Source organism: Branchiostoma floridae, chromosome 18, assembly GCF_000003815.2.
Source record: "Branchiostoma floridae strain S238N-H82 chromosome 18, Bfl_VNyyK, whole genome shotgun sequence".
NCBI lineage: Eukaryota > Metazoa > Chordata > Leptocardii > Amphioxiformes > Branchiostomatidae > Branchiostoma > Branchiostoma floridae.
Genome location: NC_049996.1, coordinates 7,605,249 through 7,627,307, shown reverse-complemented (window position 1 = coordinate 7,627,307; position 22,059 = coordinate 7,605,249). Strand labels below are relative to the sequence as shown.

The following is a 22,059-nucleotide window of genomic DNA, read 5'->3' as shown; positions in this document are numbered from 1 at the left end:
CAACCTAAATATCATGTGGATCCAACACTCGCACATACGGCACAAAAAACACCTTTTGGCAAAGACGAAATATTTCCGAATACTCGGGAGGTGGTAATCTCCCATCCATAGCAACCTACACGGCCATCTGTGCTGACCGCTGGGATTTGGGAAATCAAAGGAATGACCAATAGCTCCACCCAGAGTTAGCCAGACGATTACATCTAAATTGATGTCTTGTTACCAAGAGCCTTAGGGAGAAGCCAACCAAATTACTGCCGTCGCAAGGACGCTAGTCTCATCAATAAGTGACCCAAAAGCTACAGTCACTTATCTTTAGTGAGGTCTATTGGCAATTAACCTACTTGCCTTACCTATACATGTACTTAGAAGTTCCTGGTTATTATTTTATGCAAGCTTATTAGTGTAGATGTATTCAAGGTTATATATAATGTCTTAAGGGCACTAAGAACCGTACAAGGACATATGGAGGAAGAGGTATTATGCCAAATTTGATTCCTTAGTTGTTGTCTTTTCAGCACATGTTGCAAGAATTATGGCGTCAAATAGCTGAGTGGCTAGACGAAGGCCCAATCTAGACAGTTTTTACCAATATCTGTGGAGATGTCGGGAGGGATCTGGAACGTTGGGTCGGTACACCCGTGACGCTTGCAGTCATAAACAGCTATATAGCCTAATGAGTCCACGTTATATGCTAATGAACCCTCTCAAAGTCGGGACGCATCTACACGCACGCGGAAGTTGTCGGGGACCCCTGCTAAGCTATCGGGGACGCCTGCTAAGCTATCGGGCGAATGGTCCAGACCTTTCGGGAGAAATTTTGACTTCAGTTGGGGAGGTGAAAACGGCCTCAAAAAGGCCACGGTACTTACCTTAACCTTTTATCATGAGACTGGTAAAATCAAGTCATGACTCTTGATATCTCTTTTCAATTCATGTCAGTTTATAGAGTTTTATTAATCAGTTTCTAACGTTTGCATGAGGTCTACATTGCTACTTACAGCTAAGATAGTTTACAAACTACACAAAAACAAACACATGATACATATGTGCAAATATCATACATGTATACAAGTTACACAAGGTTACATCCCATCCCTAATACTGTAATGGCAATGTTATTACTCTATACTTATTTCACATCCCTGACAGGTAATTAAACATCTTGACTGGCAATATCTTGACAACAAAAGCTTTTCTCCCCACAGTGTGAAAAATTGTGTGTAAAGTGGGACTTACATTGTACTTGCAGTGTTATACATGTAAGTGTTGATTATCCCTGGGTAAAACTTACCTAATACTAGTATTGCTTATGTTTATACATGCATCAACATAGAATGTTACACCTATATACAAGCTGGCAAACCTGGTAAATACCTATACACAACATTGCACAGCATACTCAAAATTACCCTTACTGACTTGTGTAATACACTACATGAGTACTATGAGTTCTTCTCAGCCTGAAACAAATTTTTAAATATATCTGCAAAAAGTAAACCCGTATCTGCCTGTACATGTCAGTATGAGGTTTGTGACAAGTTGGATACAATGCTACACAACACTAACATACTTGGAAGATCTTTTGATATCCGTGTGCTTCTTACAATTGCAATTTGTGATTCCAGAAAAACTCTTGTACCAACAACCTCTTGGAATCTTAAAATGTTCTTTGTGGTTTTACTTTAGCAGTTTTCAAATCATGACAACGTGAATAACGTTATGTGTTTTGTGAAAACCTCCCTCCCACTGCCATATAAATGCAAAATTGAATCCCTGTAAATATAAATAAATGTACAGTATGCATCTGCATTTATCATGCAATGTCATCAATGTAGCTGCCTTTAATAGTCTAAAAGCCTGTTAGCAAATTTCTTCCTTTTTTATCATTGCTGTTGCTTACAAATCCTACTTTTCTTTAATTTTTCTTCTGGGACTGTTCCTAACAGTTTATAGACATGTATGTAGCTTGGTTGGAAGGAGCATTTATTGTATGACTGTCTTGCAACATATTATTCCCTTAAAATCTGCATCAAGCCCTAACAATACAATGTGTAAAATACTAAGTTCACACACAAGTTGGAGGTACTTGCTGTTATAAGCTACTTCATGGTTTTAAGTGCACATGCACATTATGATGCATTGTGGGTATGATATCAAAGTTTAAGGGTCCTGGCCATTCTTTATGCTTTGCCAGAGGATTTCGACTTTGATTTCGACATATTTATTATTCACATTGCATCACATTGCACAGGAGTACTTTAAACCAAAAACTACAGTGTAGATTGTTGGCACCTCCAACTCTCAGTCTGAATCACTGGCGTTGTGTCTGCCTTCCTTTCGTCTCTTCCCCCTCTTATGCTTGTCCTTTCTACGTTTCTTCTTGTGTCTGCTTGATGTGGACTGAAAAACATGAAAATAGTCAGTGACATACAAAACCAAAGGAATTCATAAGAATCACTTGAGACATTCTATAATTTCTTTTAACCGCATCTAATAATAAATTTTCCAGTGGCTATAACATCAAATAATTGTAAATCTTTAACATGACTAAACATTTCCTTAAAATTCATATTTAGATTACCTATTAGTGAAACAGTAGCCCCTTCCATTGACCCCATGACCTGAACTGCAATTGTCTGATTAAAGACTAGTTCTATCACCTTATGAACTCTACACCCTGTCACTCTCATCGTCCCATTCACTTCTAGTCACTCTATTGACAGTGTATCAAAATGAGTACAGACATACACTAGACAAACATAACACCCAAAACAATCCCTCTGCTTTCACATAGGCATCAACTAAAAGAAATGCCATGAGGAAGTCAAGGATCAACCCACAGTCTTGTCTCTACTGCTTCTGTCTGTGTCAGACTCGTCTTCAGAACCTTCCGATGTCTCCATCTTCTTTCTCTTCCGCTTCTTTGGCTTCTTGTCTGATCTTGAGGACTGAAAGTGCAAGTTATGAAAGGAAATATATACCTGAGTATTTAGAACTGTACTTTTAGCTGTCGACTGCCTCGAGAGACGACAAAAGCCGAAGAAAAGTACTCTGAAGAAAAGAAGATAAGCACATCAAGTCAGAGGTTTGAGGCCAGCCAAACCTTGATGAGCACAATGAACAATCAACCACACTTATCAAAAAGAGCTGGCTTCCTTCCCAGTGTGAGGGGATCAAACCTAATACCATCACTTTTAGTCACCTGTTACGTCAATCCTTCCACAAATGTGGTAAAACTCAATGAATAAATAAACTAACTAGGTAATAGATAAAAAAATTATTACATCAATTATAACAACAGCTACTGCGAAAAAACAAAACAATGCGTAACTGAGTACAGACAACATTTCAAACTACATTCGAATGCGGTAAATGGAATATTGAGACAAAGATGCGAACACTCATCACAGCTACCGGTCACAATACTCTGTCGAAAGAGGTTACCCTCTGGTCACAGAGTAATAAATGTATAATAATGATACTTACCTCTGACACCTTGTCTTCGTCATCAGTGTTGTCTGTCCCTGGCTCATCAGTCCGATGTTTCTTCTTCTTCTTATCTTTCTTTTTCTTTCTCTTCTCCCGGCGCTTTGAGTGTTCCTTCTTCTGATTGGCCAGTGGAGTCAGTAAGGTGTGTGGTGATTGGTTGTGTATTTACAATGTGGAGAATGTAGAAAGAGCCAACGTCAAGTCTATTTCATTAAACACTTTTCAAGACAACAAAAAAATGCAGCAGAACTTTCCTACATCTGACTAGGATGTCAAGCAAAACATCTGGTTGAAGCTCTATTATATAGTCTATAAGTGCTCTAAAAGCCAAAAAGTCAAACATGGCCAGCCAAACACTAAGACAGCCATCCACTATAAGCCACATTAAAACAGTCCTTTACATAATCCTCTGCTAACCAACTATCAACCAGCAACCACTTTTCTTCAGTCTCAATTCATGTCTCACTTAACAACTAAAATTGATGTGATTGCTCCACACACAAGGCAAAATCAGTGCAAACTGAACCATTATAAAGTTTGACAGAGAAAAGCTAGAAGCACTTCAAGGCTGTTTTAGTAACAAACAGCCTACCCAAAGACATTTGATTGTAAGACCAACAGAGCTCAAATGTTTACAGATTTTTCCTCAGTAGTCCCTTGAGTGGATGTTGAGACCATGTTAGACTGTATGTATAGAAACCAACATGCTCTACTGACTGAGTACTGACAGTAATTTTACTGACGGATGGACCCAGTGTTGAAATCTTACCTCTTCTTCCGTCTCAGAATCACTGTCAGGGGACGAATCACAACTTGACGATGAAGAGTGGGAGGGAGACTTAGTAAGAACAAAAACAGTTAGTCAAGGAAATACTTACTGCACTAAAACACGAGTAACAAGAGTCTATTCTAAGCAACTATTTGTATAGTTTATACAGTTAACATTCTATAGAAGTTTGAAATTTTCAGTTAACATTCTATAGAAGTTTGATATGATTTTTTTTTAAATTTTCATTACTAACACCCAGAAAAAGTAATCATGAAGCTGTTTGTTTTTCTCTCCAGGAAGAGGTAGTATTCACCAATAACTGGTGTCAGGGTAATATACACCAAGAAAAAAAGATAAATATGCCAAAAAAAGATGGCTAGAACAAGTTAGAGTCTAATCTCTGCTTGGAGATGATCTATTCAAAACAATACCTAACACAAGCAATGAGACTTTTCAATACATAAATGGCGTTCCTTAACGGTTAACCCTTACAACCGATAAACCAAAGCTGTCTATCATGCAGGCATATCTTTACATTTCAGACTCTCTCTCTAAAACAGGAAACAAAAAGCTCACCCTTGATCTCTTCTTTTTCTTGGATTTCTTCTTCTGCAAGAAGACAAAAATTATAAGTTTGGAACATTTCTTAAGAATCTACACTCTTTAGGGCAACTGTGTGAAACCATGTACTAGTAATTGAAATAATTGTAAGGTCAAAGTTCAAAGCCCTGTCTGACCTCTTTCTTCTTCTTGTGTGACAGAGAGGATGAACTTGACCCTTGACCCTCCTGCGAAGCCTGCACCTTGTCCCGATGCTTCTTCAGGTCTTCTCTGAACTTCTGCCAAGGTGAATTCGAAGGACATGTTTCTGATTAGCAGGAATGTCTTAAGGCACTAACAAGTTAGGGGTGCTTGAAGCAGTGACACAGAATAATTGTGGCAATGTGGTCTGGTGTCTAGGAGTGTTAACTTTGAATCCCTGGCAGGTGCTAGTGTTGTGCCCTAGGAAGGGTGCTTTGTACCTTTTCCTCACTCAATTCAGGTGAAGATGGGTACCTAGCTTTCATTAGGGGTGTCATCTTTGATGGGATATTACTGAAGAGAGTAGGTGTCCATCCCATTGTGATCATGAGTGGTTCAAAACAATCATATAGTCTAAAGCTAGATCATACAAAATTGATGGTTTGCTGTCTGATTATGCTTAACTAATGAAAACAAAGCAAAAATCAAGCTCTGAGAATAATCTACGAAGCCTACGAAGTGCATCAATTTCTAAAAGTACACATATTTGATGATATTGCTCTAAATTCCATATTCCTATTTGAATTATGATGGGAAAGTTATAGGTACCAAACATCAGAAACCATCCACAAATACAGTTGCAACTACAATTACAAATTGTATATCTAACCAAAGAGAGAAAATATACCTATCATATGCCAATGATCTTCATTGTCCTGATACAGCTTGATTTGATTAGTCACTTTTTACCACATTTACAGGTGTGTCCAACTGTATACCCTGTTCCCAACATACCTCATTCATTTGTTCCTCCCATGCTGCAAGGCTACTGGAACCTTTCTTTGATTTCTGTTCTTTCAACTGCTTCAGTTCTTCCCTAGAGACACAGTCCAAAACAAAAGTTTATATATCTCAAAACTCTGTTATATAAGTAGAGTTTCTTGTATGTATTGTTTGATTATGCAAATAAGGTTTTGATTAAAAACATTGCAAGTTCATGTATCCAATGATCACTTCCTGTCACTCTGCAGTGAACGTGACGACATTTGTAGCAAATGGAAAATATACAACTGCAAAAATAGAGACAAACACACAGACCAGAAACAATACCTCCCCTTAAATTAGTAGCCTCTTCCATTGACCCCGCAACCTGGAATGTCTGTCATCCAAGGTTGGCAAATGAATTGTCTTAGTAACTAATACCAAATCTGAACTGTCACTGCCACAAACCTATGACCTATGTACGATTCTGATACTAACTGAATTGAGCTTTCAAACAGTGACCTGTAACATCAACCAAAGGAGAAGGAAAACTCTAGAAGACCTGAGAAACCAGCCTACGGCTGTAATACATGTACAAACACAGTTGGTATCAGGAAGGGCATCCGGTCGTGAAGCCTGCTTCAAACTCCTAAGTCAAGATGTTGATTTTGCCTGATCTACTGCAGTGCAGCAATCAGACCTGAACAACATCTTGCAATGTCCAACCCTTGCAAGACGGGGAACAACTGACGCTAAACCAAGACGAGAGAGACGGAGAGAGAGAGGGGGGGGAGGGAGAGAGAGAGAGAAAGCAAGAAAAAGACGGAGAGAGGGGAGAGGGAGAGAGAGAAAGAGAGAAAGAGAGAGAGAGGGAGAGAGAGAGAAGCAAACACAATATAAATCTGAAAATTCCAACATAGCCTACCAGGAAGGCCTGGGCCTGTTGAGGTAATCCTGGATGGTGGGGCCGTCACCTGGGCGTGGTCCCCGCGCCCTCGCCATGGCGATGGGGTTAACGTATGACTGTTGAAATAGGAGAGCACGTTTCATTACTTACAACTTACATGTAAACACAACTTATCTTACAAATGCAATCTTTATTTGATAAAGCAAAAATATATGGAATTGGTGCATGCTCAAGGCATCCTCAGTTTTCAGTAGCACTCAGTGTCAGTATAAGTTCTTCTTCTTTGTCAAAAATCACACCATGTTGTTTGTTAATCATTGTAATATTGAATACTAATGGTTTTTGGTGCTGAAATGCTCATTGGGCTAACACTGCACACTAGGGCTGGGTACCGGTACAGAAAATTCAGGTCCAGGTCCGGTTCAGGTCCAGAGGATCAGGTCCAGGTTCGGACCTGAACCTGGACCTGATTCAGTATGACTCATGCCAATGGTCCATTTTACTACATAGAAATTTGTTTGGTGGAGTATTAGACTTACACTGGCGTCTTAAAATCCTACAACGCTAACTGCACCTGCACGATTGACGGTAAAACTTGGTAGAAATGACTATAAACTCTACTCTACTTCACTCTTGTTATTTTCTTCCACCTGCAAGCGCCAAAACGTGTGAATGCCTGATGAAATAATATGTTAATTTTCTAACCGGTCCAACATCCGGTCCACCTAATTTTTTCAGGTCCGGTTTTTCTGGACCGGTCCAATAAGAAAAACCGGTTTTGTACCGGTACGCTGTACCGATACCCAGCCCTACTGCACACACATTTAAAAATTGTTTGGAAAGTTCATAGCGTAAGTGTTATACACAACTCTTTATCAATACATTAAGGTGAAACTCAAACTTGTGATTAGATAATAATCATTGATAATAACTCTTGCGAAGAAAGGGCCTAGCAGTAACGTTACACAAAAATTATGGATTGATATGCATTAACACTCGTATAGTGGGGCCGCGTAGCACAGTGGTAGTGTATTCGGCCCGCGACCGAGAGGTCACCGGTTCGAATCCGCCTGCCGTGTTGCCGGTCTTGTTCCCTTGGGAAAGGCACTTTACACGACTTTCCTCACTTTACTCAAGTGAAAAATGAGTCATCCCTAGCTCGGAATAGGACGTTAAATGGAGGTCCCGTGTATGGGGAGAGCCATACCCCAAGCACGTTAAAGAACCCCCACACGTGCGATTTTTTGCGGTGTGCGTTGGTGCAAATCCTTCTGTCGGGAGTTCGTGATTCACTTCAAATCACCCGGATGGAGGCCTGGCGAACCTCTGTCTCGTATCAGCCACATGGTGATCTACATCATTCACCCGGACGGGTGTGTCACCCCGTAAGGGGCGGTATAACCCGTCGTGTGCGAACATGTGCGAACATGTCCTGGATGGTTTGCCCCAACACAATTAATAGGGGTGTTATCCAGTAACTGAATAAGAACAAGACCAAGAACAAGAAAGAAGAACACTAGTAAATGCATGCATGTTTGGGGGAGGGGGCATAAATTTTGTTGACAACACTCTGCACCATCTCATCGCAAAAACAGCCATGCAAGTAAACTTACGAATAAGACGTGTTACCATGCTTTCCCAGTAATCAAGTTCAAAATACCAAAAGGGATTAGAATAACGAGAAAAATCTAAAGATTATCACTTTCATTCAGACTAGACGCCCCCCCTCCCCCTCCTAATATCTCTCAGCGGCAAGTCGCAAAAACTTCGCAATGGTGGTGACAAAACTTAACACACACATTTAGATAAGATACTTACAAATCTTGTGTCTCTTTTGCCCATTTTGCATCATTCGTAGCTCAAATAATTACGCCAAATCAATAGACGACTTCTACTCATTACTAAACGCTGCTATGCTGACACCCCAACATGACTGGATGCACTCTCTTTCTTTACGGTCTCACAGCGACACCTGGCGGCTGTTATTAAACGTGCATGTATTGCTTACCCTCACGGTGTCACAGCGACAACTAGCGGCTAAAATAAAAAGTGCAGCTAAAACATTATACATGTACTGTATACATAATATGGTTTGATGCGGTTGTATCTTCTTTCAAGAGAGTGCATATTAAGAGCGAATGTCTGAAAGGGTAAAAAATAATGGTGGCAACGGTCAAAAAATAGATTTTGCTCATATTTTGAATAGAGAAGGTTCAGAATGGCCAGAGTGACAAAGAAAGTTATTGACACTGCATGAGTTTTCTTCACTGCTTATAACGTTACTCTTTTTTCACCTCGCATGCTCCTTTTTTCACCGCTCATGCTCCTAGCCTAGCCCCTCTGTCTCACTGCCATGTCTGCAGCTGCAAACAATGGCATGTAACCTTGGGTTGCAGATTTACAGGTAGAGACTTTTGTTCAAGTTGCTGGTGCTACAGTGCCATCAAATCATTAATGCATGGTGCTTATGCATTGCGTCTTCGTATTTGGAAGTCCTCTAGCCACAGTTGGATCGTGGATAGTAGAGACAGACATTGCCGTGTAAATGTGTTGTCCGAGTGGGTCGTTGCACTTCGCTATCCTTGACAACTTGGACCAACACCATAGACTGCATTTTGCATTTAGCTGCATTTTTATATAGGTCGCTATGTGTCGCTGCGAGTCCACGCTGCTACGGAACGGAATGTTGCAGATCTTCAAGCAGATGTAAGAGCGAAGTATCGCAACGTCGGCCTATTCCGACACCCGGGCTGTTCTCCAACGGCTGATCAACTATCCATGGACTATACCACACTGCTTTCAGGGAAGATTTATGGCCTATCACCTGAGCTCAAAATGTTTCCAAAACTTGACCCATTAAAAGTATATTGAGTATAACATGCATTGGCATAATACCGGCCATAAGACTTATACCGGCCGATAAAAAATAATGCAATCTACACATGCAACAATAGTTATTTCTGAGGTATGCACACTTCAGACATCCAGTTGTCCAATACATCATTTACAAAGCATCGATTACAATGCATTCGAAGACAACAAAGCGAAAAGTTTTCAGTATCATTTTCGGGACAGGCAGCTCGTCGTGGGACGAACACACCGTCACATTCATTGCCAGATTTGTAGATCATAAACACACATGCTCACGACACAAGACGAACATGATTCAACAGCAATCTTGAATTTCTGTTGGTGACCTACAACTCATGTAAAAGTGTGAAGAACCGTTGCATAATAGCTCGGATCTATGACTGAATAGGCAAAATTGAACGTACGCAGCCATTTTCCCGCCATTTTTATATCTACGCTAGCAGTAAAGTGTTACGTCACAGCGGTTGTGACAGACAAAAGTTAAATGAAAATTCTTGACAGTATACGTCCGTTTTCTCACGACATTTTGTATGCAGGCTCATGCAGGTTTATGTTTTATGCATTTACTAACAGAAAATGAAGGAACATGGAGGATGTATAAAGGTACATAGCGATAGTTAATTGTGCCGTGTTTCTTCCGGCCGGTATTTTGTACCCCCTCCCAACCACGCGCCCGTTCGCCGTGTAATTCCGCGGCGTGTTACAATTACGATATTACGCTTTTAGCAGGACAAGAGTGGCAGAAACGTTACACTGAAGAAGTGGCAGGGGTAAGCTATAACAGCAACATGGAACTGGAGAAAATGATGCGTTGACAATTTGTCAAATCAGTATGGCTAGAGAAATCGTCGTAAACGTGCCGGTGTGACAGCGTTCTCGCCCCCCCGGGGGGCGAGATCACTAGCGTTTTCGCCCCCCTTTAGCGCTTTCGTGACATTGAAATGAAAAAGACAATTTTTGCAGCTGAGGTGGCATAAAAAACAGTGCTACTGCGAACGTATAAATCAACACCGTCTATGGTACGGAATACGTCAGCTATATGTTTTCAATTTGTCACAGTGTTTTCTTTCTTGTGCTGGAAACATTTCCAAAGCACTAACAAAAACACACGTGAATGATAGTTTCTCATTCTTTTTTATTTGAGTATAAAGAAATCCTCTTTACTATGTTGCAAACCTTACATTCTACTATAAATGCACAGATGTGCATGATGTAATTTTGCCTCACGCTAGGCCATGTTGATTTGATTATACTGTGGCCGTGGATGACATCCGCGCGCACATCAATTTTCGGCCGCTTTCAATTAAAGAAAAAAAGTTTTGAATTATACAGTATATTGTACAAAGCAGCTGCATGCAAAATGATTAAATATATGCAGTAGATTAATGTATTAACCATGGGGGCAACCATTTCACATGAAGTTGATGGTACTGGGAGGTAAGGCCTGGTTGAGGGTGTGAGAAGAGAGAACCAAGCCATTTTGTTTTGATTCTACTGTAAAACAAACACATGCACTACACAATCATCCGATTTCAACATATTTGTTTATTAGCAAAATAGAGAAATGCAAAGTGTATAATATATAAACCTCATAACAAATGAAGATACTCTAGCATCAAAAATGAACTTCACATCTAACCCATTTAGGTTAAGAGTTACCCTCACTCTAGGACATAGTGGATAAAAGAAAGCTAAAAATCAGTAAATATTGACATTGTCAGTACATGGTATAGAGGTAGCGTGGAGCCTTTGTACTTGAAGAATCATAGATTTTTTTTCAGTCTAAGGCTTTTTGATTATTAGTGTCCGTCAAAAATGTGTGTGTTTGGTGGGGTTAGTCTGTTAGTGTGTATGTGTTTGTCTTGTGTTAGTGTCAGCGCCAGCCTTAGCCTCAGTTACTAGGGAAATTTCCAAACAACTGATTTAAAGGGCTACAACTTCTACACAATAAACGGACAATGTTGACATTTACTGAATTCTAACATGTAGACAACTTTTCTGCGACAATGAAAATAAGTGAAACACACAAAACAATCCAGTGTCAGCCACCCCTGTACTGGAAGGGCATCAAACAAATACACTCAAAAACAGAGGCTGCTAACAAAAGGCGCCTAAACAGCACTACATCTCAAAAAAAGACGAGATCTTCACTCAAAAATATGGGAAAACTATACCTAACACATAACGTAAGTAGGCGTAACTATATGTACAAGTATCTACTATCGTGATATACATGATAACTGAACAATTGTACACTTTGCATTCTGTTTGTATTGATTCGGTTTCTGTGACTGCGAACCACGATACCACGAACTCTAGCATTCCTAAAAGGACTTAAATACTAAAATAAAAGAAGGCTTTCCAACCACCTGCCTTCCTTTCTGGCCTGTGCCGTTCTCTTGTTTCGGGACCCAAGAAAACAACACGAGGCAGATTATGTAATGGTCTAGGTCCCCGACAACCACTGACCATGACATAAAACAGAAATTACAACAGATGGTGAACCAGGGAAGACCCTGTTTATAAAGAACAGAATTTACAGTAACTGACCGAATACAATTCCGGCCATCGACACAGTCACACGAAATAAAATCAGCCACACGCCAAGCTTGTACACCACAGAAACGGGCTTTAGCTATGAGGGCAAAAGGAGCCTCCATTTACAAAATGCCCTAACGCCCTACTGGCTACATCACTCAGATCGCAGGGCTCACACACGAGCACCGATCTTTCTGGACGTCACTGTACATGTTGAGATGGCGTCGGACGATCTCTCACCAGGATGAGTTCCACCATGAACATTGCAGCTGCAGTTGATCAGGAATTCATGGCATCAATGAGGTCCTGGAAGATGCTATGAGATGTCTCCTTCCCAACCTATTGTGACTGCAAGAAAGTGAATTACAATCAATAATGACTGGCTAGACTTCCATCGTTTTGCTACTAGCTTTATAATCAAAATATTTTTGAAAAGGCACAAGGAAGCCTTATGTTTTGCAATGAGTAGAAATGGTGACAAATTATGAGGAAGTTAATAGAGTACTGTAATGTCTGTGGCGCTAAAGTGTAACAGGAATAAATGGTCAAATTATTGCTTACTGATCTTCACCAGGTCAACGTTGGTAGAGATGGTTCAATAACAGTGACAGTGGCCTGAATTTTAAAAAAGAATGCAGGCAGGGTCAGGTTGGAACGAGTTGTAGAGGATGCACTCACCTATCAACAGTCTTATGGTCTGCTTCCTCCCTCCAATACAGTTTCAGAAGCAGGGCCGGGCCGGAACGTATGCACGCATCATCTGACTCACAGCTAAACTGTTCAACCAGTCCTAATTTTCAAAAGAAAAAGAAAACTCTATTAAGTACTGTTCACCTGAACATTGTTCATCAACCATTGAAACCAAGCTTACATTCGCCAAGTTACAAGGACATCAGACTAGCTTTAGACTAGAGCAGACACTTGTGATTAGCCTCCTTCACCGGCCTCTCTGGGAAGCTTGGCAATTTTTTTCGCGATTTTTAACCGGGAATATGCCGGGAAAGGAAATATGCCGGGGAAAGGAATATACACCGGAAAGCTTGTACGGGCTAGGCGAAATCGGCTTCCCAGTGCCGATTTCGCATTACTGTGATATCAGTAAAAGAAAGAGACATGCATCAGCTGCTCGCTACGTCAATACCGCTGTAACAAACACAAATGGTTCAACGCTTGCCCAATGGCAAATAGGAACTGTACACAATACAGCACAATACCTTGTCTATGTCGAATCAGGCGTGCCCTGGCTGGTGATGCACCGGACGTCGTCACGAAAGCACTTGCAGTAACGGTGACAACTCTATCCACCAACCAACTCCAGTCAACAACCACTCTGAGACAGTCCTGTCCTATTTTGCATAGTAATGGTCCTCTTTTAAACAACCAACTGCTTACCCCAACCAGCAACCACTTTTCTGCAGTCCCCATGGGTCTTTCATACCCCTCTCAACAACCAAAATTGAGAGACACTGTGTCTGATCCATCCCAGCAGCAGCCATATCAAAATGAGTACTTCTGGAAGCTCTGACATTTGCATCAGAAACAATTTTGATCCACACTAATCCTCACAACAATAGCACCATGTAAACATCAGTAAAAATCTGTTAGAAATAATGTCATTAACCGATTTTTAATGTTTTTCAACTGTAACATGTCAGTGAAAATCAGTGAAGCACATTTAACATGGTGCACAGTGAAAAGTGTACTAGTGGGAATTTTGACATACTGATAGAGAAACTAAAAGAGCTTGTTTTGGCTGTTTAAGGAACAGACAACTAACAAACAGAACATGTTTGATTGTTAGACAAACAAAGCTCTGATTGTTAAACAATGGTTTCTTGAAATTAGTTTACATAGCAGCAAGCAGGTGCCTATGGTAATTTGTATGCCAACCAACCAGCCAACCGACCCCAGTTTTATCCAACAACCAACTCCAGTCAACAACCATATTTCCTTGGTCCCTTGAGTGGTTGTTGAATACAAGTTCGACTGTACCTAGAAACTCGACACCCCAAATACTACTAGGTACTACTAGTATACAGTGACACCTGACAAACAGCCCAGGTATACATAAACTGAAATTGAAAATGTAAACTTAAACTAGTCTGCCAACACAAATGGAATGAAAATTTATTCATTGACAACGACTGTTGTCCTATAGTTAAAACATGTGTGCTTTCACACAATACAGTACGATACCTTGTCATAGAAGACTGCGAAGCCCATTCGCTCACGTTCGGCACCTTCCTTCGCCAGTCCTCGCCTCCCTTTCCGCGTCCAGACATTTCTTCTTACGGTGTGATGATCCTCGGGAGAAAAGACGAGACAGAAATTAAACCTAACTCAGAAATATAAGACTATATCTAACATTATACCTAAAAGAAAGCTCAGCTACGTGCATTGGCATGGCAGGAAGTTCATTTGTTTTGTCATTGTAATTTCAGCTCTAGTTTTAACATAGAAATAGCGAGAGGAATCATCATCTCTTGTTTGGTGGCAGGGTGTTGTGTGTGCTTTGATGAAATCCTAAGTAATGCTGACTTATGGCATAATACTGCCTTTGTTTTGCTTTAATTTTCGAAAGCAATGGCCACTTCTGCTCTCATTGCTTCAGTCTGCTTCTGTGATATACAAGCCCAATGCATAGCTGATTCAGTTTCTGTGACTATGTCGACGCCGAGTTTTTTTTTCTAAACGACTAAACTAGTAATATTAAATAGGCTCTTCAGCCACCTGTCTTCCTTTCTGGCCTGTGCCGTTCTCTTGGTTCGGGACCCAAGAAAACAACACGAGGCAGGTTATGTAATGGTCTAGGTCCCCGACAACCACTCACCATGACATAAAACAGAGATGACGACAGATGGTGAACCAGGGAAAACCCAGTTTTGTAAAGAACAGAATTTGAAATAATTGACCAAATGCCATCCTGGCCATCGACACAATCACAGAAACCAAACCAGCCACACACCAGGCCTGTACACCACAGAAACGGACTGAAGCCCTGAATGCAAAGGAGCCTCCATTTACAAAATGTTCTAATGTAAACCCTTCCCGACAACATCGCTCGGAATGTCAACAGAGCACACTAAAGTACCTTACCTCCAACTAAGAGTTCAGTTAACGAATCATCACAACTAATAATTTACTTCCTATCATGTCGATGAAAAGTTAGTCTCAGCCCATCCCTGCGATATGTTTTCAACGGAGTAGACACGTAAGTACTTAACTTAGTTTCAGGTCCCTTGGCAGGGCGTAAACTCGAGCACCGATCTTTCTGGACGTCACCTTGATGGCACCCAATAAGGTCCTGGCCATGGAAGCAACAAAGCGAAATTGGTTATTATTAGTTGATATGGGCGTCCCCCCGCAATTCATCGGACAGTTGTACTCCAAGATAGGGGTGGGACTTAACACCGGTGAGGGCTTCTCCGCAGAGGGAGTACTGAGTTAAGATGGGGTGCTTCTTACGGGTGATATGGAGGATGTGACATTTAGAGGGGTTTAACGACATAAGCCATGCAGCATTTGCCATTCTGTTAACGCATCGAGGTCAGACTGCAGACCTAAAGCATCAGAAGGCTTGCTGATAGTTCGATAAATAAAGCAATCGTCAGCAAATAGTCGAACATGTCTACGGAATCGGGTAGGTCGTTGATATAGAGCAGGAAGAGTAGAGGGCCTAACACAATACCCTGCGGAACTCCAGATAGAGGTGACCTTGACGGCTTTAGATGTTTCACCGCCAAAGACAACCCTCTGGGTTCTCTCCGTAAGGAAAGCCAAGACTGAAGGAGGCCAGAAATACCATAGTGCTCGAGATTGCTCAGCAGACGTTCGTGAGGCACGGTATCGAATGTTTTGCTAAAGTCAAGCACCGCGGCATCGACCTGTTTGTTCTGGTCCATGTTCTTGGCCAGGTCTTGGAGGGTTAGCACCAGCTGGCTCTCGCAGGACAGACCCTTCCTGAAGCCGTGAAGGCTTCTTGCTTTGTTGTAGTTTATAAGGCACAAAAGGCCGCACAAATCATTTCCTTCTTATCATGCCGACGAGAAGTTAGTCCCAGCCCAATTCTGCGACATGTTTCCATTTTACACCCCATAAGACACACAAGAACTTATCTTAGTTTCAGGTCCTCTGGCGGGGCTTTTACACAGGGAAGGATCTTTCTGGACGTCACCGTACAGCTAGCCGTGGAGATGGCATCGGACAACCTCTCACCAGGATAAGTCCCACCAGGAACATTGCAGCTGCAGTTAATCCGGACTTGATGGCACCAATAAGATCCTGGAAGAAAAGAAGTGAAATAACAATTAGTTCAATTGCAAGACAGATTAACGTCAAGAAACGATTAAGGCAATATATAAGGCACAGGTATGCATTGCATGTAAGCGCAGCTATCGATTTTTGAACTAACATTGTACTGATAATAAGTTATACAAAACGCACGCGTATAAACACACATAAAGACACTCTGTGAAGAACGACCAAACTAACCTGTTAAAAGGTAGGATGCTGAAAGGACAAAGGACTCCGTCACCGCGCGGCCGTGATGTTGTTCTGCACTGGTAAGCTGCGAGGTTTATATTATAAGCCCGTCAACTCAGACAGCTGGCAGACGAGTGACGCGACACTGTCTAGTCTAAAAATACCCTGTGCTGTCATTGGTCAAAAGAATGCACTTCTTCGATTGGCTATCTGAAATAATGAAATTGATTACAGCACACGACCAGGACCAATGATGCCTGAGGGATGACTGATTGCTTGACCAATCACAGACCAGTAATTATTTTCACCTGTGTTGGACACACCTTTGTTCGTCTCCCCAGACCATTTTCATTCAATTCTTTTACAACGTGAGACCGTAACTTTACCCGCGTCTTCTCACGGACTCGCACCGTAACCAGAAATATCTAACATGCATTGGCATAATACCGACCGTAAGACTTATACCGGCCGATAAAAAATAATGGAATTTAAAGAGATCTACACATGCAACAATAGTTATTTCTGAGGTATGCACACTTCAGACATCCAGGTGTCCAATACATCATTTACAAAGCATCGATTACAATGCATTCGAAGACAACAAGGCGAAAAGTTTTCAGTATCTTTTTCGGGACAGGCAGCTCGTCGTGGGACGAACACACCGTCACATTCATTGCCAGATTTGTAGATCATGATTACACATGCTCACGGCACAAGACGAACATGATTCAACAGTAATCTTGAATTTCTGTTGGTGACCTACAACTCATGTAAAAGTGTGAAGAACCGTTGCATAATAGCTCGGATCTACGACTGAATGGGCAAAATTGAACGTACGCAGCCATTTTCCCGCCATTTTTATATCTACGCTAACAGTAAAGTGTTACGTCATAGCGGTTGTGACGGACAAAAGTTAAATGAAAATTCTTGACAGTGTACGTCCGTTTTCTCACGACATTTTGTATGCAGGCTCATGCAGGATTATGTTTTATGCATTTACTAACAGAAAAGGAAGGAACATGGAGGATGTATAAAGGTACATAGCGATAGTTAATTGTGCCGTGTTTCTTCCGGCCGGTATTTTGTACCCCCTCCCAACCACGCGCCCGTTCGCCGTGTAATTCCGCGGCGTGTTACAATTACAATATTGCGCTTTTAGCAAGACAAGAGTGGTAGAAAAGTTACACAGAAGAAGTGGCAAGGGTAACCTATAACAGCAACATGTAACATGATCATTGCCACACTAAGGAGATTTAGCAGCTGCATTAGGTCAGTACATTGAAATAGGAAGATATCAGTATTGAATATATCATATGTGACAGAATAACTACATGGGCCATCTGAGACAAAAAAAGGTAGGAAAAGTCGTCTCAACAACTTCAAGGTACTGTGGTTGGTTACATGCTTAAGTTTTCCAAAATAAGTAATGTTCATCCATGCCCAAACTTACACATCCCGAAAATGGAATTTCAGACTTTTGTATGGTGCACAACCAACACGGTAAAAACCTCACTTTTCCAACCACGCAACCATGGACGAAAAGGAAAAAAAATACACAATAGGTCTACAGACACACAATACATTTCATGCAGGCCTGAGGTCTACGAACTCTTGTTATTATTTTTTTCGCTTATTGTATGTTCTTGTAATGTATAAAAATCATTGCAACAAAACATTAAAAAGGTAGCCTCAAAGTATCAAACCTAACCGTAATTCTAACCTTACCGTCATGTTCTTAGTCACGTATTCTATCGTTCCTCACAGATTGTGTCTGGGCTAACAGCCCAGCCGAAAGAACACCAGACGACATGAGTTTCCTCACAACACCACTGGACAACAATGACGATGGTTGCTCCAAGGTTAACAACAGAGAAGGCGCCTCGACCGTCGACGAAAATGGTCATACTAAACTCCACAAGGCCGCAGAGAAGGGACAGTGTGATATCATAGCCGCCTTACTTAAAGGTGGTGCGAAAGTTAACAAACAGGACAAGTTGGGAATGACAGCACTTCACTATGCTACAGAGAATGGTCACACCGGAGCTATAGAACTGTTGTTGAACGTCGGCGCAGACATTGGTGCAACGGACAAGAAAAAACGCACCTTACTCCACTGCGCTGCTGAGAACGGTAACAGTCAAGTGATTGAGATGTTGATCAAAACAGGCGCCGAAATTGACGCCACGGGTGAGAGGGATTGCACTGCTCTCCACTGTGCTTCAAAGACGGGTAATCGTGCTGTTGTTGATGTCTTGGTGAATAACGGTGCAGATATCGGTGCTAAGGATGAGGACGGTTGTACAGCGCTTCACTATGCCGCGGAAGACGGGCATTGCTCTGTTCTAGAGCTCCTTCTCGACCGAGCCGAGAAACAGCGCAAGCACGGGTGGACGGCGCTGCACTGTGCCGGTAGGAAGGGACAGTGCGAAGCTGTGAGTCTGCTCTTGGATAGAGACGCACAGTTGGACGAAAAGGACAACAACAACAGGACGGCACTTCTGCTGGCAGCTCACAGGCGCCCTCTTGCGATGCGGCTATTGTTGCAAAGAGGCGCGGATGTGAACCAGAAGGGAAACTTTGGACAAACCGCGCTCCATCTGTCCGCGTTAACAGGCTGCCTGGACGCTATAAATCTCTTACTAGACCACGGTGCGGACGTGAACGCGAAGGACACCAAGGAGTGGGCGGCAATCGACTTCGCAGCCATGAACGACCACCTCGCTGCAATACAACTACTATCCTCCCGGGGCGCTGACCTGAACAGCTTCAACAAGGCCATGCTCCACCACGCGGCGTACGGAGGCTACTGTGACGTCATCAAGCTGTTACTGGACAGGGGTGCCGACGTCAACGGACGTCAGAACGGGAACCTGACCCCTCTCCATGACGCAGCGACGTCAGGGCACCACGACGCCATCCACCTTCTACTTGAGCGAGGGGCGGATCTAGAAGCTAAGGACGATTCCAACACCACTCCGCTTGCTCTGGCGTCACTCACCGACGCAGTCGACGCTTTCAAGCTGTTACTGTCGCGCGGCGCTGACGTCAACGTCAAGAACAGCGAAGGCGTCACGCCGTTACATCATGCTGCGGCGTACGGGTCTTATAACTACGTTGTCTGGCTGCTGGAGAGAGGTGCACACGTAAACGTACAGGACAACCTGGGCTTCACTCCGCTACACTACGGCGTGAAGGACTGGGGGTTAGTCGGCAAGCTTCTTCGTAAAGGTGGGCTATTTTCTTTTGCAGATGATGTTTTATTCCCTTTTTATGGTTAAACAATTTACAGGCGCACATGCCAACAAAGTGGTAAAACCACATGTACTTTATCTTATCATGTAAAAGGCATGTTATTGGTAGAATCCATAGCTGTACAAACACAAAGTAAGCACTCACCATAAACTTTCAGTCGATCTCGACGACCTTCATTAGAACAGATATCTGCGGATTCACTAACGTTCCGGAAACCGGAAGGGCGATGACGTCATGCCTGTTTGTAGCTCATAAGGACGAAATTAATCCATTCGATTATCCATTCGATTACTCGTTCGTTTATTCCTTCGTTTATCCATTCATTCATTCATATCAATGTCAATATCATTTTTTTTCGTGAATGAAGTAGTCACTCCTGCTTTCTTTCTTCCTTTCTACATTTCTTTCCTTCCTTTCTTTCTTCCTACTTCTTTCATTTAATCCACCCACGTCTGCATCCATCCATCCATTCTTTCACTCATCCATCCATTCCTTGCAGGAGCTGATGTTGAGAAGAGAACTAACCAGGGCCGCACGGCACTACATCACGCCGCCCATCCCTGCATAGACAGTGTGGAGACCGTAGAACTGCTCCTCCTAGCGGGTGCGAACAGCGAGGCAGTCGACGAACGGGGCAAGAAACCGATTGACCTCGCGGAACAGCACAGCAAAGTCAAACTGATCCTATCAAATCATAGAAAATCTTACCCGAATCTTCAGCGGTTGTGCCGCATGTGGATCAGAAACTTGTTTGGAAGAGGCAGTGAAGATAAAGTGAACGCCCTCCCCCTTCCACCATCTGTGAAGGACTATTTACTATTCAAGGGAAACAGACTGGTTAGCACACATATCTAAAGCTATTTTAGTGATTTTCATGTTAAATATGATCACTTCACTTTGTTTAAGTTATTCAAAATGAATGATATAACATAAGGTCCAAGTCATTTTGCACACACATTTATGTTTTGGTGGTTTATGCTGTGTTTAATTTGTTGGTTGGGAGAATATATTTAAACTAACATTATATTATGCTGCAATTTGTATAACGTTATATGTAACGTCATTGTCTTGTACCCTGTGGGAGTTGCCATGGCAAAAAGGAAATAAATAAATTTACTATAATGATATTGGTCGTACGAATGGATGTCTTAAATCTATCATCATCATCATCACCGTAAGCCATACTCAGTAAGTTGAGGCTCGTATGAAATCCAGCTTCCAGTATTTTCATAGATCTCTCTTCTTTTAATGTCGATCAGAATTATGAGAGTTGAGGTTTTCAGAACCTGGACAAAATGACAGAAAACTCAAGCGGCGGTGGGAAGTGCGTATATTCTAATGAAGACGTTATCACGACACAGCAACAGCACATTCATACCTTGTGAATATAGCTATGCAGATTCACGTTATGATATACAAAAATGGCGACTTTGCTTTATGTTTTCATCGCTCAGATACGAAAAAAAATATCTTTAAAGAGAGCACGTTATGCTCTTCCGGCTATTACAATGTTCAGCACCAAGGGCAGGGGAATACAGTCTTATCGTTGACACAGGAAATTCCGCTGTACGTAACAAGGAGGTAACGTTAGGGTTTATTTGTCCTTACCGCATACATTTCATAAAAAAGACAAGCTTTTGGGGATCATAACATTTTATTCGCACGCTTACAACAGTTTTGAAGTTTCCAGAGGATGTCATCCATATCATCAAATCAACATGCACAACGTGTACAACTAGAGTTCGGGGACCTCATACCTCCATGAAATATTTATTGCTTTTTGTGGATGTTTTGTATGTTGATGGTCGGTTGTATTTGAGAGTAATACAGGATACAAACACATCATCAACACAACCAAAACGACATGAAATATCCATCAACCAATACCTACATGTAGGATACGGGGACAAGTTGATGCCAGATATATAATAATGCGAGTACTTACCAACACAACATCAGCATAACGCCACGCGGAGCACAAAATCTAACAGCGCAAACGAAGTATAACACACCAGGTCCCCAAAGGCACAAGTGGCTAAATACAAAGTTATTTATCATATTCAAATCGTCCAGCATCGGCAAACAGTTGCTCTAATGAGTCAACTGTTACATTACCCTAACCAGTTGCTATACGCATCAACTGTTCGGATAAGGGATTACCTAACACATCCACATAATAGATATGAAATAAATCCGATTACATACTAACGAAACTTCCGCGTGACGCAAGGCGCACCACATAACA

General features: G+C 41.9%; 3 protein-coding genes and 1 long non-coding RNA gene across 6 annotated transcripts; 2 read left to right on the top strand and 2 right to left on the bottom strand.

Annotated features, from left to right (window-relative positions):
* Positions 1-936: 936 nt before the first annotated feature.
* Positions 937-8,619, bottom strand: LOC118406243 (protein FAM133-like). Of its 3 annotated transcripts, none has more exons than XM_035806173.1 (9): positions 8,490-8,619; positions 6,690-6,787; positions 5,798-5,879; positions 4,999-5,100; positions 4,838-4,870; positions 4,262-4,330; positions 3,490-3,606; positions 2,844-2,951; positions 937-2,403 (listed from the first exon to the last, which is right to left on the bottom strand). In XM_035806173.1, the coding sequence occupies exons 1-9, from the start codon at positions 8,511-8,513 to the stop codon at positions 2,305-2,307; spliced, it is 732 nt and encodes a 243-aa protein (XP_035662066.1). In that variant the 5' UTR covers positions 8,514-8,619; the 3' UTR covers positions 937-2,304. The 3 variants fall into 3 exon arrangements, with proteins under 3 accessions (XP_035662066.1, XP_035662065.1, XP_035662068.1); XM_035806172.1 differs by having other exon boundaries at positions 3,490-3,609; positions 8,490-8,590; XM_035806175.1 differs by lacking the exon at positions 2,844-2,951 and adding an exon at positions 2,985-3,054 and having other exon boundaries at positions 2,339-2,403; positions 3,490-3,609; positions 8,490-8,598.
* Positions 8,620-11,067: 2,448 nt separating this feature from the next.
* LOC118406248 lies at positions 11,068-13,367 on the bottom strand. The gene is made up of 2 exons (XR_004830011.1): positions 13,295-13,367; positions 11,068-12,870 (listed from the first exon to the last, which is right to left on the bottom strand). It is a non-coding gene; the product is annotated as an uncharacterized LOC118406248 (long non-coding RNA).
* Positions 13,368-18,203: 4,836 nt separating this feature from the next.
* LOC118406053 (serine/threonine-protein phosphatase 6 regulatory ankyrin repeat subunit B-like) lies at positions 18,204-18,998 on the top strand. The gene is made up of 2 exons (XM_035805908.1): positions 18,204-18,938; positions 18,976-18,998. Exons 1-2 carry the CDS (start codon positions 18,371-18,373, stop codon positions 18,996-18,998), a joined length of 591 nt encoding a protein of 196 aa, XP_035661801.1. The 5' UTR covers positions 18,204-18,370.
* LOC118406235 (ankyrin repeat and SOCS box protein 13-like) lies at positions 18,934-20,941 on the top strand. Its single transcript, XM_035806155.1, has 2 exons — positions 18,934-19,790; positions 20,314-20,941. The coding sequence occupies exons 1-2, from the start codon at positions 19,091-19,093 to the stop codon at positions 20,667-20,669; spliced, it is 1,056 nt and encodes a 351-aa protein (XP_035662048.1). The 5' UTR covers positions 18,934-19,090; the 3' UTR covers positions 20,670-20,941.
* The last annotated feature ends 1,118 nt before the right edge of the window (positions 20,942-22,059 follow it).

Coding starts and splice junctions, on each gene's coding strand:
- LOC118406243 (XM_035806172.1), bottom strand. CDS start 8,513: ATGGGCAAAAGAGACACAAGATTT. Junction 5,880..6,689: donor AACAGGCCCAGGCCTTCCTG/GTAGGCTATGTT, acceptor CTGTGTCTCTAG/GGAAGAACTGAAGCAGTTGA. Junction 2,952..3,489: donor ACGAAGACAAGGTGTCAGAG/GTAAGTATCATT, acceptor TTGCACTTTCAG/TCCTCAAGATCAGACAAGAA.
- LOC118406053 (XM_035805908.1), top strand. CDS start 18,371: ATGAGTTTCCTCACAACACCACTGGACAACAATGACGATGGTTGCTCC. Junction 18,939..18,975: donor CGACCGAGCCGAGAAACAGC/GCAAGCACGGGT, acceptor CTGTGCCGGTAG/GAAGGGACAGTGCGAAGCTG.
- LOC118406235 (XM_035806155.1), top strand. CDS start 19,091: ATGCGGCTATTGTTGCAAAGAGGCGCGGATGTGAACCAGAAGGGAAAC. Junction 19,791..20,313: donor CGGCAAGCTTCTTCGTAAAG/GTGGGCTATTTT, acceptor CATTCCTTGCAG/GAGCTGATGTTGAGAAGAGA.